A 14,346-nucleotide genomic window follows, 5' to 3' on the forward strand; every position below is an offset into this window, starting at 1 on the left:
GGTGTGCTTCCTGAGAGCCTAATCCTGCTTTCCTGTAACTTCTACCCAGTGTCCCCCGATTGTGCCCTCTAGGCCTTCCCTGGGCACAAGAGTAGCAGGTCTCAAAGCTTCACCCAGTCAGAAGAAGAAAATGGGCCACTGGCCTCCCTGTCAACTGCTCTAATCACTCAGCCCCAACCCAGGGGAGGAAGAATGGGCAGCAGAGGCAAATCCAGGCCCCTTGGCAGCCTGGTGCCCTGTGATGGGGCGAGCGAGACTCCTCCTCTGGAGCCCAGGCAGGCAAAGAGCGGCAGCTGTGGGATCCCTGTGCTGTGGCTCTCATGCCAGCCAGAAGCCAGCACAAGAGCAGCTCAATGCCACTATCTAGACATTTCTAGTGGGGGAGGCTGGGCCAGAGGTCAGGAGACTCTGGGAAGAGGTGGGGCGGCTTTGATGACAATGAGCAACCTACCTATTCATTAGCTACCATCTACTTGATTCTCAATGATTTCATTCCTAGGAGGTTGGGCTTTCTCATTTATGCATTGACAGACAGTGAGCCCGTGGACTTTCTTTTCCGTCAAGGAGGTTGGGGGGGGGGGGGGGGGGGGAGGGGGGGGGGGGGACTTGCTCCCGGCCCCCTGGGCATTTATGTACTTATGTCCTGCAGCGGGGCTGGGCTGACCTGATAGACAGGATCTGTGTGAGTGTCATCAGTCATGCCAGTTCTCCAGAGCAAGGAGTCCTCAGGCCGGCTCATGTCCCAGACTAGCACCTCCCCACTATAGAGGCCACCTGAGAGAAAAGCAAGGGGATTTCGGCAAGGCTGCCCCACGCTAAAAGCCCCTCCGTTTCCTGCCCCCACCTAACTCCCTCCCCACCATGTCACATTCTAAAACACATAGATGGGCATAAAAACTGCCCTGCTTTCCACAGGTCATCCCACTGCTGCCTTTCATTGCCCAGAGAGCCTTCACTCTTGGCTCCCACAGGGACACTGCCCTACCCATACCAAAAAAGAGTACTCCTCTCTACTGGGGTCTCCACTGCCATCAGGCACATTCCAGCATCCTTCCCCGATCAGCAACCTCCACGCAGACAGGCCCAGGTCTGGAACTCACACCCTCCTCACATTGCCTCTTATAATGCTTAGATTTTTTCAAGGCTAGTTCAGGGACCACCTCCAGAAAGCCTTTCTTTTTTTCTTTCTTCTTTATTAAAGTTTTTTTATTTTCAAAATATATACATAGATAGTTTTTAGTATTCACCCCTAAAAACTCTGTGTTCTAATTTTTTCTCCTCCCTTCCCCCGCTCCCTCCCCCGGTCAGCAAGTGATCCAATATATGTTAAACATGTGCAATTCCTCTATACATATTACGAAGCCTTTCTTGATCTCTCCAATAGTTAATTTGCTTTTTCTTTAAGCAGAGCAGTCAGATTTAAGTGACTTGCCCAGAGTTACACAACTAGTAAATGTCAAGTATATGAGGCCAGATTTGAACTCAGGTCCTCCAGGGTCAGTGCTCTATCTAACTGCCCCCTCTAATAGTTAATTCTCTTTCTCCCCAAATCATCTCATTATCTGTATGTAAGCTTCCTGATGGCAGGCCAGTTGTTATTGTTCCCTGTCTTTATACCCTGAGCATGGGCATCTGATCCGAATTGAGCTACCGAATTGAGCTAACTCCTTCACAACTCCTAGCAGGATGTCATACCCACAGCAGCTTATCCACAAAGAGCTGCAGATTTCTTTCCCCAGAGGCCCTTCTGTCTGCCCATTTGGGGAAGGAAGGGATGAAGACTTGGGAGAGTGGGAGGGTACTGGGAAAGAATAAGGTGCTGGCTAATAGGATAAGCAAGAGAAAACATGGTAGGACTTACCTGCAATGTGAGAGGGCTGAGTGGGATGGAACGCCAGGCACATGACTGAGCTGGGCACCTCCACCACAGCAGAAGGTTGCTTGGGATTCAGCCCCCGACGATCCAGATTCCAGGTGCACACAAAAGACTTCTCAGTGCTCCAGTCACCATCATCTAAACTGAGAGGGGGAGGAAAAAGCAAAGAAATGGTGTTTCCTACCAATCGTTACCATTTACTTATTAGAGGTTTCGTATCAATTCCATAGACTAGTGAAAGGATCTTTTATCTTACACCAGACACACATATCCTGGACAGGATTTTAAGACTCAGCTTTCCCTTCTTAGAAAGCAAAATTTTCTTCCCAAAACTACGTCTTCCCAATAAACAAAAAAATTCACTATGCTGGCACTTTAGGACATTAGGAGACAGAATTCACTTTAAACATCCCAAGGGTAGATAAATTCTATTGCAAAGACCATTGCAATAAGCCAAGCATTGCTTCTGACTTTTAATTGATTTTCATTTACTTTGAGGATCCCCACATTGTCCCTATTCCAAGGAAATAGCAGGTAGGCACACAGTAACAGATAGATACAACAGCCCAGGGAGAACAGTGAAGAAATGGAGCAGTCAGGGCTAGGCAATGACTGGTCTGACAAAGGCACACCAGTGAATGTCATGGCAAAAATCAAGTCTCCTGATCCCCAAACCAGTATTCCCTCAACTTGCTTCTTTTGAAGTGGAGTGCCTTCAAAGTGAGAGCCTGATCCTTGTGGGCTGAATCAGGAACGGGGCAAAGAAGGGGGGAACAAAGAACCTAATCTGGCTTCTGATTGCAGGGTAATGACACAGTATCCCTTGTCTACCTCCCCAAAATCCCTTGGGAGGACCGTGAGTTGATAAGGAATTGAGTAAATACTTTTCTCTAGGTTATAAATTCAGGCTCTCAGCAGCAGATTAACCAAGGGTAGCTCCAAAACTGATCAGATCAAATCAAATGTCTCCTTAATCTCCCTATTTTATATAAATTAGAATCAAACTTTACTGAGATGAGATACGAGGGAACCTGCTCCTTTGTGAAGGTGAGAGATCCTTAGAAATTACCCACTCAGAACGAACCCAACCATTCTGAAGAGCAATTTGGAACTAGGCTCAAAAAATTATCAAACGGTGAATAATACCCTTTGATTCAGCAGTGCTACTACTAGGTTTATATCCTAAAGAGATCATAAAGAAAAGAAGGGAAAGGACCCACATGTGCAAAAATGTTTGTGGCAGCCCTTTTCATAGTGGCTAAAACTGGAAACTGAATGGATGCCCATCAATTGGAGAATGGCTGAATAAATTATGGTCTATGAATGTTATGAAATATTATTGTTTTGTAAGAAACGACCAGCAGGATGAATACAGAGAGGCCTGGAGAGACTTACATGAACTGATGCTGAGTGAAATGAGCAGAACCAAGAGATCATTATACACGGCAACAACAAGATTATATTAAGATCAATTCTGATGGACGTGGCTCTCTTCAACAATGAGATGATTCAAACCAGTTCCAATTGTTCAGTGATGAAGAAAGCCATCTACACCCACAGAGAGGACTGTGGAAACTAAGTGTGGACCACAACACAGCATTTTTACGCTTTCTGTTGATATTTGCTTGCATTTTATTTTCCCTCTCAGGTTTTTTTTCTTTCTAGATCCGATTTTTTTTGTGCAGCAGGATAACTGTATAAATATGTATACATATATTGGATTTAATATATATTTGAACACATTTAACATGTATTGGACTATCTGCCATCTAGGGGAGGGAGTGGAGGGAAGAAAGGAAAAATTTGGAATAGAAAGTTTTGTACGAATCAATGTTGAAAAATTGCCCATGCTTATGTTTTGTAAACAAAAAGCTTTAATTTTTAAAAAAATCCAGTGATCTTGGGCTTTTCTGGAACTTCCAGAAATGAGTCACTAACCAGGAAAAAAAAAAAAGAAATTACCCACTCACATTTTTTTAGACTTTTTCAGGGTATTGATCTGTTATGCTGATTTTTTTCCCCTCTTTTTTCTTTATCTTTAAAAAATGCTATTTGTAATATGTGATCCCCTAGGAGGGGATGAGGATATTGTCATAAATGTGAAGATAACTCAAAAAATTAATTTAAAAAAATCCTCCAAGTAGCAGAAACTGACTTAGGCTGCACAAATAAAAGCCCACCAAGGAAGGAGTTGAGAAGTACAGCCTTGAGGCAGCTAGGTGGTACAGTGGATAGAGCACCAACCTTGAAGTCAGGACAATCTGAATTCAAATCTGGTCTCAGACACTTAACATGTCCTACCTGTGTGACCCTGGGCAAGTCACTTAACCCCAGCTGCCCCAGCAAAAAAGGAAAAGAAAAGAAAAGAGAAGTACAGCCTCACCTAAACTAAGAATCTCTGAAACTTTGAACCCAGAATATGGGTAGGATTGAATTGGATGGAAGCAGAATCTCCACAACTTTCCTTCTTCGTCTCCCGCCCAGAAGTGACCCTGGCTAGTCTTACTCCACCCGGTAGTCCTTACAATTCTCTGTATTCATCAATTATAGAGCCAGCATGGGATAGGGGGAAGGGCCATTTCCCAAGCATATGCTTATAGAAGATTGTCCAGTTGGTAATTAGCCTTAAATGCTCGATCTGACCTCAGTGCATCGACTCAAGAGTTTCAGCCCTTTACAGCTACGACCACTAGGTCATAGCTTATGAGCTGTGGAAAAGTCACTTAAACTCTGATCCTTTTTTCCCCTCCATGGGAATATCATCTTCAATCTCTCTTAGTTTTGAGGATCAACTGAGATAATGCACATAACAATATTTGGCGAACTTTAAAGTGCTATATAAATATTAATCATATATTATTTTATTTTACATAATTATTATGTAATGTGTTCTATCTTTAGGCATTACAATAACAATAATAATAGCATATAACTCTAATTCATAAAAAAATTAACAATGTTTTCAATAGATCTCTCGATAACCATTGTTCAAAACCTCCAAGCTACACACAATAAATAGCTTTCAAAATATAGAGACATAGCAGAGAGCAATGCTATGTTGAAACAGAATGTGATAAGTACATGTCATTTGCCTGTTTCTGAAATTGTGCCAAAGATACTTTCAATGAGCCCACAAAAGATGAGCTAAACATCACAATACTTTTACTCAAAACCAAAAAAAACCACAAAAATGCTACTTTAATTACCCATGCAAGAGAGCACTGAAGACTAAAGAATATACTAGCAGGATAGCAACTTTCTATATGAACCCCACTGAAGATGAAGTAGAAATAAGTATAATAATAGTAACAGTAGCAGCAACAATCTAACAACAATGAACTGGGTCCTGGGGTCCAGGCAGATGCTTTTTCTGGGCAAACAGGTTAGCACATTATGGACTGTCCTGTCCCCATCCCCTCTCCAACACTCTCTTGGATCCCTGCTATTTAACTAGCCTGGTCTGGTCTAGCAAATGGATGAATTAAAAGGATCACAATGGATTCAAGCTGATAATCATTCAGCTCAACATTTTTATCAGTGTTTTAAATGAAGATATAGATGACATCTATGACAAAGATAGCCAATATGGTAGCTGGCAGCCTAGGATGATGAAGTGAATGTAATCAAAGGGATAAATGCTCCGTCTTGCACTTAAATGCAAAAAAATCAGCTCTAAAAATTCAAAATGGATGAAATATTGCAAGACAATAGGTTAAATGAAAATCCTGGTGGTCGTAGCTATAAAGGGCTGAAACTCTTGAGTCGATGCACTGAGGTCAGATCGAGGATTTAAGGCTAATTACCAACTGGACAATCTTCTATAAGCATATGCTTGGAAAATGGCCCTTCCCCCTATCCCATGCTGGCTCGATAATTGGTGAATACAGAGAATTGTAAGAGGGACTACCGGGTGGAGAAAGACTAGCCAGGGTCACTTCTGGGCGGGAGACAAAGAAGGAAAGTTGTGGAGATTCTGCTTCCATCCAATTCAATCCTACCTCTAAAGACCAAGAATAAAGACCAAGGACTTTTGTTTATCTTGACTCCAGCTGATTCTAAGGTATCCAGGGTGCTAGCGCAATCGTTACATGTAGCTAACTATATCTAAGCTCAACATGGTGATGCAGCAGCCACATGAGACTAACAAGAACATGGTCCTCCATGGGGAGGTGACAATCCTCCTGTGCTCCACTTAGGGCAGAACCCACCCAGAAGACTGTTTCAGGCCTGAATGTCACATTTTAAGAAGACCAAAAACCTGCCAAAACAAGTTCAAAGAAGATTGAACAGAATGCTGAGGAAACTCAGAACTGTGCCATATAAGGATTAAGAAAGGGAACGAAGAAATGTTTAGCCTGAAGAAGAGATGATGAGAAAAGATAGGATGGGCACATTCAAGTATCTGGAAGGTTGTCAAGTGGAAAAGACTTACTGTGCTTGGCCCCTGAGGAGGGGAACTGACTCACTGGATTTAGTACAAGAGAAGGAAGAATGTTTAAACAATTAGAGGCATTCACTGAAATCACTGATCCCACCAGGGGATGTGCTAGCACCAGAATTACCAACAATCTTTTAACTGCTAATCTCAGTGGTTTTTTTCAGCCCTCATTTCATTCGACCTCTCTGCCACTTCTAATACTCCCGACCAGCCCCCTTTCCCAAAAATTCTCCCCACAACTCTCCTGATGCTGTTCTTTCTGGATCCCCTTTCTACAAGTCTGATGGCCATATGGGCCTTCTCTCACTATGCTCTGCCCTCCTCCTATGGGTTCCATCACTGGGTCTGTGCAGGTGAATCCAAAGCCTGCACTTCCAGTCATGACCAATTCTTCATGGTATCAGAAATATTGGAGAGGCTCGCCATCTCCTTTTCCAGCTCATTTTACAGAAGAGGAAACTGAGCCAGGCAGGATGAAGTGCCTTGCCTGGGCTTCCCTCCCCAGGAAGTGTCCCAGGCTGGATTTGAGCTGATTCCAGACCCGGCCCTCTGTGCACTAGGGCACCCCCTAGCTGCCCCCAGATGGCCTACAGACATCTCAAACTTGCCAAACTTGTGGTTGGTCAGGGGTGGGCCTCCCAGCCCTTCCTGACTACCTCAAGTTAAGCAGTCTCTGAGTTTTGCCTGGCTCTCCTCCATGATTCCTGAATGCTGATGGTGACGCTCCCCACCTGGGGGCCGATGGTAGGCGATGGGCTCAGGTACAGAATGAAATGTACGTTTTTGGATGTAGCCTATTTGGGAATCAGGTTTGCTGAATTGTGCACATTACTTTTTAATTTTCTTTTGTTCTCGATGAGGGTAGAGGGAGAAAATAGATTTTTGCTCAAAGAAAATAAAAACATAAAATCCAGAATAATTTATCAAGATCAAAAAGCAGATCAATGGCAGAGCTGGGACTAGTCTCTGCTCCAGCCCCAAGCTAGCTCAAGCTCCTAATGGCCCTCTCACAGATACTCACCGACCGTAGGAGCAGGCCACCACGGAGCCAGTGGCATTCCAGGAGACGCTGGTCACCTGCAGCTTCTGAGCCTGGGCCAGGGGGTAGCACAGAGTGTGCTGGCAGGTTACCTGCCAAACAAAGAAGCCATACACTCTTAGCCTGCGAGATGAGGCATCTCCATGCCAGAAGGGAAGAGAAACTCCTTCCGGGCTGAGGAAACTTACAAGCCGTGCAAGGAAATACAGACATCTTTGAGCCTGCTCCAAAAGTTTCCCTCACATTTCTGCCCTGCACTTGGGAGAAACAGAGTCAAATATAGTTAATTCACCTATGTGGAACAAAGCAAAGTTCTATGAAAGAAGCCCAAGAGTCCTCTGACCAGCCAGGTCACGAAGTTAATACTCTAATGCACCTTGCTTTTCCTCACCAGAAGCCCAACATCCTCCACTGCCTCCTATTTTATGTGCCATTCCAACTAGCTTAAAAGATCTATTCAGCCTAGAGGCAGTACACTAAGTGGACAGAAGACAGAAGACAGAAGAAGGCTGCAAGACACAGAGATCTAGATTCAAGTCTCACCTCTAGCAAACCACTTAAGTTCTCAGGACTAGTCAAATCTCCTAGGCAACAAATCGAAGAAATGGTGCCAATCTGCACTGGATAAGAAAATCTTTATCTGCAGATTACCCAAATCAATAAAATCCCTGGTTCAGTCCCTATCCCTATCCCTAGATTTAGGTAGGTTAAAGGAAGCAATTGAGAAGCAGGAAAAGGAGCTGCTAGAGCACAAAATGCTACACCAGAGTTACAAAGAAATCTTACCTACAAGTGGAACTAAATGACTACTGAAATCTCAGCCATTTTTGCAAGTCTATGAACGATCAGCAGTACCTTGACAATGAGGTGAATCACAGAAAAATTGTAAAAAACAAAAATAGCTCCACTTTAGGGAAGTACTACATCATTTACTAAGTACTTGTTCTGTGCCAGGCATTGAGCTAAGTGTTGGGGAGACAACACAGAGGAACAGATTAGGCCAAAGCCACCGGCATTAAGCGGGAACTTGGAAGGGCCTCTCATAGAACACAGAGTTTAAACTGAGATTTGGATGAAGTCAGAAAAGCAAGAGGGAGAGATCTCTGGGCAAGGGCATTCTCCAAGAGAATCAGTAATTAAAGCTAAGTAAAATCGGGTGGCCAGGAACAAGGCAGAGCTGAGTCGTGGAGTGCTGTGTGTGAAGAAAAGCAAGGAGGCTGAGGAAGGCAAGAAAATGTAAAGAAGATGAGAAAAGTAGGAAGGAGCCAGTTGTGAAGGGCTTTAAAAGTCAACAGGGAATTTTATATTTGATCCTGGAGGTTAACAGGGAGCCACTAGAATTCAATGAGTATTCAATTTCAAAGTCTGATTCTTTTTGTACAGCAAAATAACCGTTTGGACATGTATACATATATTGTATTTAACTTATACTTTAACATAGTTAACATGTATTAGTCAATCTGCTATCTGGGGGAAGGGGTAGGGGAAAGGAGGGGAAAAGTTCGAACAAAAGCTTTTGCAACTGTCAATGCTGAAAAATTACCCATGCATATATCTTGTAAATAAAAAGCTATGATAATAAAAACAAAACAAAACAAAACAAAAAGACAACATACAGATGAATGCACAATAAGAACTGAACTAGGATGAGATTATCAGATCCCATATTCAAAATTCACCTGCCTTCAAGGGCATTCCTCTACAAAGTTGTGGACTTCCAACCCGGGAGAAGTTAAGAAAAGAAGTAAGAAAACTTTCCAAATCGCTGTATTTCAAGTCTCAGGACAAAGTTTCTTAATTCAAGAAATAGGTTCTCTATATATACAAGAAGGACAAAGACTATAGTGTTTTTACAATAATTTCTCTTAAACACTCAAAAATTGGGTCCTTAATCTTATAATACTATTTATATGTCCCTGAATTTATCAATATTTTATGTTAGCTACTAGCCAGGAAGGTGCTCGCCTCAAAAGATTGTTCCTAATCATGTTAGTAACATATTAGATGAAAGTCTAAACATAGCAAGAATTGGATTTAAATTTAAATTTTAAAAATTAAAATTTTTTTTGTGTGAAAATAATATAGACAAGTACACAGAAGAGATTCTAGAGTAAAGACATGGTAGTACCTGTTAGTAGCTTCTTTTGGAAGTTCTTAAAATGACTATGAAAATCAATTTTAGCCACAAAGACTTGTCAATCCATACAGCTTCATTTTACTCCATAGATACATTTAAAATAAGAACTTTTGTGTTCTGATTTTTTTTTTTGGCTCTCAATTCAAAGTTATAGTTCTCATGAATGTGTAGGTGGACTGTTTTCTCCTTTGCCACACTAGCAGACCTCATCAGACATTGTCTAGTCATATTAACCCTTTTACTTACAGTAAAAGCGTTCTCCAAATTCTCCAAATTGTTTAACAATGGAAGTTAAAAGTATCTAAATGAAATTTTGGAAAGAAAGGAAATATCCCAAATTTTCAGAAACATATATTTAATTCTGTTCATTAAATGTACAAATTCTAAAATCTATAATTTATAATTCTGGACTCAAAACCTCACTACAAACTTATACTACAATCAGTGAAAGTAATCACTATTTTTTTTTTTTTTTTTTTGCTGAGGCAACTGGGGTTAAGTGACTTGCCCAGGGTCACACAGCTAGGAAGTGGTAAGTGTCTGAGACCAGATTTGAACTCAGGTTCTCCTGACTTCAGGACTGGTGCTCTAGCCACTGTGCCACTAGCTGCCCCAATACTCCCTTTTTTAAAATGACAACAAAGTCGAAATTTCACAAGCAAAAGAATATAATGTATAAATTACAAATCCAAGCTGATTTTAAAATTATGTACAAGCAGAAAAAGGAAAATCTAGATCAAAAAGAGAAGAGACTTAAGGCTTTGTAATAAGTCAAGGGAAAATCCTACTAAGAATCACTGTACATCAGTGTTGTCATGTTCAAAGATAACTGAAATCTTCAATAAAGCTTCATTAAAAAGCAGAGCATCAATAAAGACTTTTTTTATAAAGAGGTAACATTTTGTATGATATTCTCTGTGTAAATAAGCAGGGAAATGTGTGACATATTTTAGAAAAATTTCTACCCCAAATGGTAAAAATAAATTAAATTTTGTTGCTTAAGGCTAGCCAGTTATCCTACAAGATTCAAACAGATGAAAAATTAACTAAAGCAATCATGGTAGTCTTTTCAAATTATTTCAATGAATATTTTTATCTTTGTGATCAAATGTTATTATTAAACTGATTACTTTCCCTCAGTCATCCTGGGAAGGCAAATTAGAGACACAAAGAATGAATAGAAAGCCCACTTCCTTGACCAAACTGAGGAGGAAAAAAATCATTCAAACTTTCCTGAGTCTCAGGTTCTCAGAATTCTACAAAATCAGATAATGATTTTCATGAAACAACAATTTTGAGTTCTAGAAGTTTGCAGAAACTTTAATGAGAAGACCTGAAAGTAGAAAATAAAAAAGAGAAGAGGCATTGGAGTTGTCAGAGGACATGGGGAATCCCATTTTCCTTACCCCTCCATACCGTTTGCTGCTGCTCTGTCCAGTTCACCTCGAACCCATCAAATGCATGGCTCTGCCAGTTCTTATCCAGCTCCCGGATGATAAGGTTTTCTACCCGACGGAGGAAAGAGGCCAACCCAGGGATATCTTGCTGGGATGCATATCGTAGGGCCACAGGAAAAGGTGGATCAGTTTGTACCTCTGCATCAACCTGTTCACGGGCTTGGCAGGCTCCTTCTGAAGTGGAAATGCTGGCAGTCTGGCAACTTTTCTAGGGAAGAGCAATAAGGAAGAACATAGTATTCAGGGCAAGGTAGATCTAAACTCTAAACCATGATGAATGGGATGGATACAGGGAAGCATGAATAAATCTTCCTGAACTGAGGCAAAGTGAAGCAATCAGAGCTAAAAATAAATAAATAAATAACAATACATAGATTCCAACAACGCAAAAAGAATGAACCACCACACACACACAAAAAAAATCAAAAGTCAATGTTGAAAAATTATAAAGAACATGCAATGCTCAAAAGAAAAGTTAAAAGAAAACACTCTCAATCTACCCCTTTGCCGAAATGGAAAGTCCAGAAATATTGTACAGTATGCCCATTTTCAGTCTTTTCAATTTATTGATCAGTTATGTTTTTCTTCTTTTTATTTTTTCATTTTTTAAAAAAGTACTATTTGTTTTATGGAATGACTCGCTGGGAGAAGGGTGGCAGATATGTAACTGGAAAAAAACATGGTGACTAAAACGACATTAATGGCAATTTATTTTTAAAAAAGAATCATATAATTTTAGAGTTGAAAAGGACATTTGAAATCAATTAGTTTAAACACTTTATCTGACAGCTAAGGAAACAGACTATAGTGGTTAAGTGACTTGCTCAGGTTGCCTCAGTTAGTCAGAGGCAGAATCAGGATCAGAAATCACATCTCCTGTCTTCCAGGCCAACTCTTTCCACTTGCTCTACAACAATTCATGACATGAAAATATTCACTTCCATAGTCATGTGTTTGCTCATTATGAAAGGTCTGTGTCTCACTTATATGTCCATATTTATGTCCATATAGATCCTTCTATGCAAGTGTCTCTTCCTAGAGTGTATAAGTTCCCTGAGGAGCTTTGTTGTGGAGCCTCAGTGTACAGTGAAATACTTTCTGAAATATAGAAGGCGCTTAATATATGGATATTGATTTATTCTCTGTCTTAGACTGTAAACTCTAACAAGACAAGCAGGATCCAACCAAACATAATGGTGATTATGCAGGTGATAAAACTAACTCCTAGATAGCAAAAAAAAAAAAAAAAAATTGACATCACATTGAGAAGGCAATTGACAAATTATATTATATTTTATAACTCTCCTGGTCAACTGATAAAGAGCTTAAGCCTTGAATGAAACAATTCCCTTCATCCATCCACAAGGACCCACTATACTGTCACAGGCAAAGATGAAATCAAGAATTCACCCTAAATATTAAGAGGTATTTAGGGCATGTCTCTAATTTTCAGTCAAAATCACAAATGATCCAACCATTCTGGAGAGCAAATTGGAACTACACCCAAATATGTTTACAGCAGCTTTTTGTGGTGGCAAAGAATTGGAAAATAAGTAGATACTCATCAATTCGGAAATGACTAAATAAGTTATGGTATATGAATGTTATGGAATATTATTGTTCTATAAGAAATGATCCACAGGATGATTTCAGAAAAACCTGGACTTACAGACTGCTAAGTGAAGTGAGTAGAATCAAAAGAACACTGTATACAGCAACAAGATTATGTGATGATCAATTCTGATGGATGTGGCTCTTTACAACAATGAGGTGATTCAGGCCAATTCCAATAGACTTATGATAGAGAGAGCCATCTGTACCCAGAAAAAGAGGACTATGGAGACTGAATATGGATCACAACATGGTATTTTCACCATTTTTGTTGCTGTTTGCTTGTTTTTTTTTTCCTTTTTGATCTGATTTTTGTGCAGCACAATAAATGTGGAAATATGTTTAGAAGAATTACACTTTTAACTTGTATTGGATTATTTGCTGTCTAGGGGAGAAACAATTTGCCTAAAGGGGTGTGAAACTCTGCATATCCTTTGATCCAGAAGTGCCACTACTGAGTCTATATCCCAAAGTAATTATAAAAGAGGGAAAAGGATACACATATATAAAAATGAGTGGATGCCTATCCGTTGAGGAATGTCTGAATAAATTGTGGTATATGAAAGTAATGGAATATTACTGTTTCTATAAAAATGATGAATGGACTGATTTTAGAAAAGTCAATAAAGATTTATATGAACTGATGCTGTGAAGTGAGCAAAAGCAGGAAAACATTGTATACAGCAACAAGTTTATGCAATGATTAACTATGAAAGACTTGGTTCTTCTCAGCAATTCAGCAATTCCAATAAATTTGGAATTTTCTGGATGGAAAGAGCTTTTCACATCCAGAAAAAAAAAAAACACTAAGGAGTTTGAATGTGAAGCAATGCATACTATTGTCACTTTTTTTTTCCTGTTTTTTTTTTCTCATTGTTTTTCCCTTTTGTTCTGAATTTTCTCTCCCAACATGACTCACAGGGAAATATGTTATATCATAAAAAATGATATATATATACATATATGATATTTTTTTAAAATAATAACAAAAATGAGACAACCTAAAAAACTTAAGCAAATAATCTTACAAAATTCCTTCTGTGACATAAATATGGCCTTGACACTTAAACCAGAGTCAAAATACAAAAAAAAAAAAAAAACTATAAACCAATTTCTTTAATGAATACTGATGAAAAAAATTAAATAAAACATTTACAAAGCACCTGGAGCAATACATCACAATATCATGCTTATACTATGTTTGGGGGGAAAGGGATTGTATTACTTTGTTTTTTGTGCAAGGCAATTTGGGGTAAGTGACTTAACCCAAGGTCACATTGTGCTGCATGTTAAGTAATTGCTCCCTCCTGACTCCAATGCCGTGCTCTATGCACCATGCCATCAAGCTGCTACCCCCATGTATAAACTATAGCCAGAATGGATATATACCAGGAATATATACCAGGAATACCTGGTTCAGTATGAGGAAAATTATAAGCATAACTGACTATACTAATAACAATTATTTCAATATATACAAAATTCAACATCCATTCCTATTAAGCACTTGCATGTACGCACACACACACAAACACAGGAATAAATAAAAATGTTAAGATATTCAGTGTGTTTAACTTTTCATGACCCCACTTGGTGCTTTCTTGGCAAAAATACTAGAATGGTTAGGGTTAAGTCACAATCCTGAATGACACAGCTATTAAGTCTCTGAGGCAAACTTTGAGCTCAAGAAGAAGAGTCTTCTAACTTCAAGTCTGTCATTCTATCCACTGCTGCTCTAAACCAAGAACAAGTATTATCTGTAATGGGGGCAAGACATGGTAAAGAAAG

The 14,346-nt window shown here is 39.9% G+C and overlaps 1 protein-coding gene across 1 annotated transcript in view; it reads right to left on the bottom strand.

The window, feature by feature from the left end:
- WDR34 (WD repeat domain 34) overlaps window positions 1-14,346 on the bottom strand; it is a 32,997-nt gene that overhangs the window by 3,592 nt on the left and 15,059 nt on the right. Inside the window, exons 2-5 of the mRNA XM_023494283.2 lie at window positions 10,907-11,155; window positions 7,336-7,445; window positions 1,862-2,019; window positions 665-774 (exon numbers count right to left, since the gene is read on the bottom strand). Of these exons, the coding sequence (XP_023350051.1) occupies window positions 665-774; window positions 1,862-2,019; window positions 7,336-7,445; window positions 10,907-11,155 (627 nt within the window). The remainder of the gene's footprint in view (window positions 1-664; window positions 775-1,861; window positions 2,020-7,335; window positions 7,446-10,906; window positions 11,156-14,346) is intronic.

This window comes from Sarcophilus harrisii, chromosome 2, assembly GCF_902635505.1.
Source record: "Sarcophilus harrisii chromosome 2, mSarHar1.11, whole genome shotgun sequence".
In the NCBI taxonomy this organism is placed as follows: domain Eukaryota; kingdom Metazoa; phylum Chordata; class Mammalia; order Dasyuromorphia; family Dasyuridae; genus Sarcophilus; species Sarcophilus harrisii.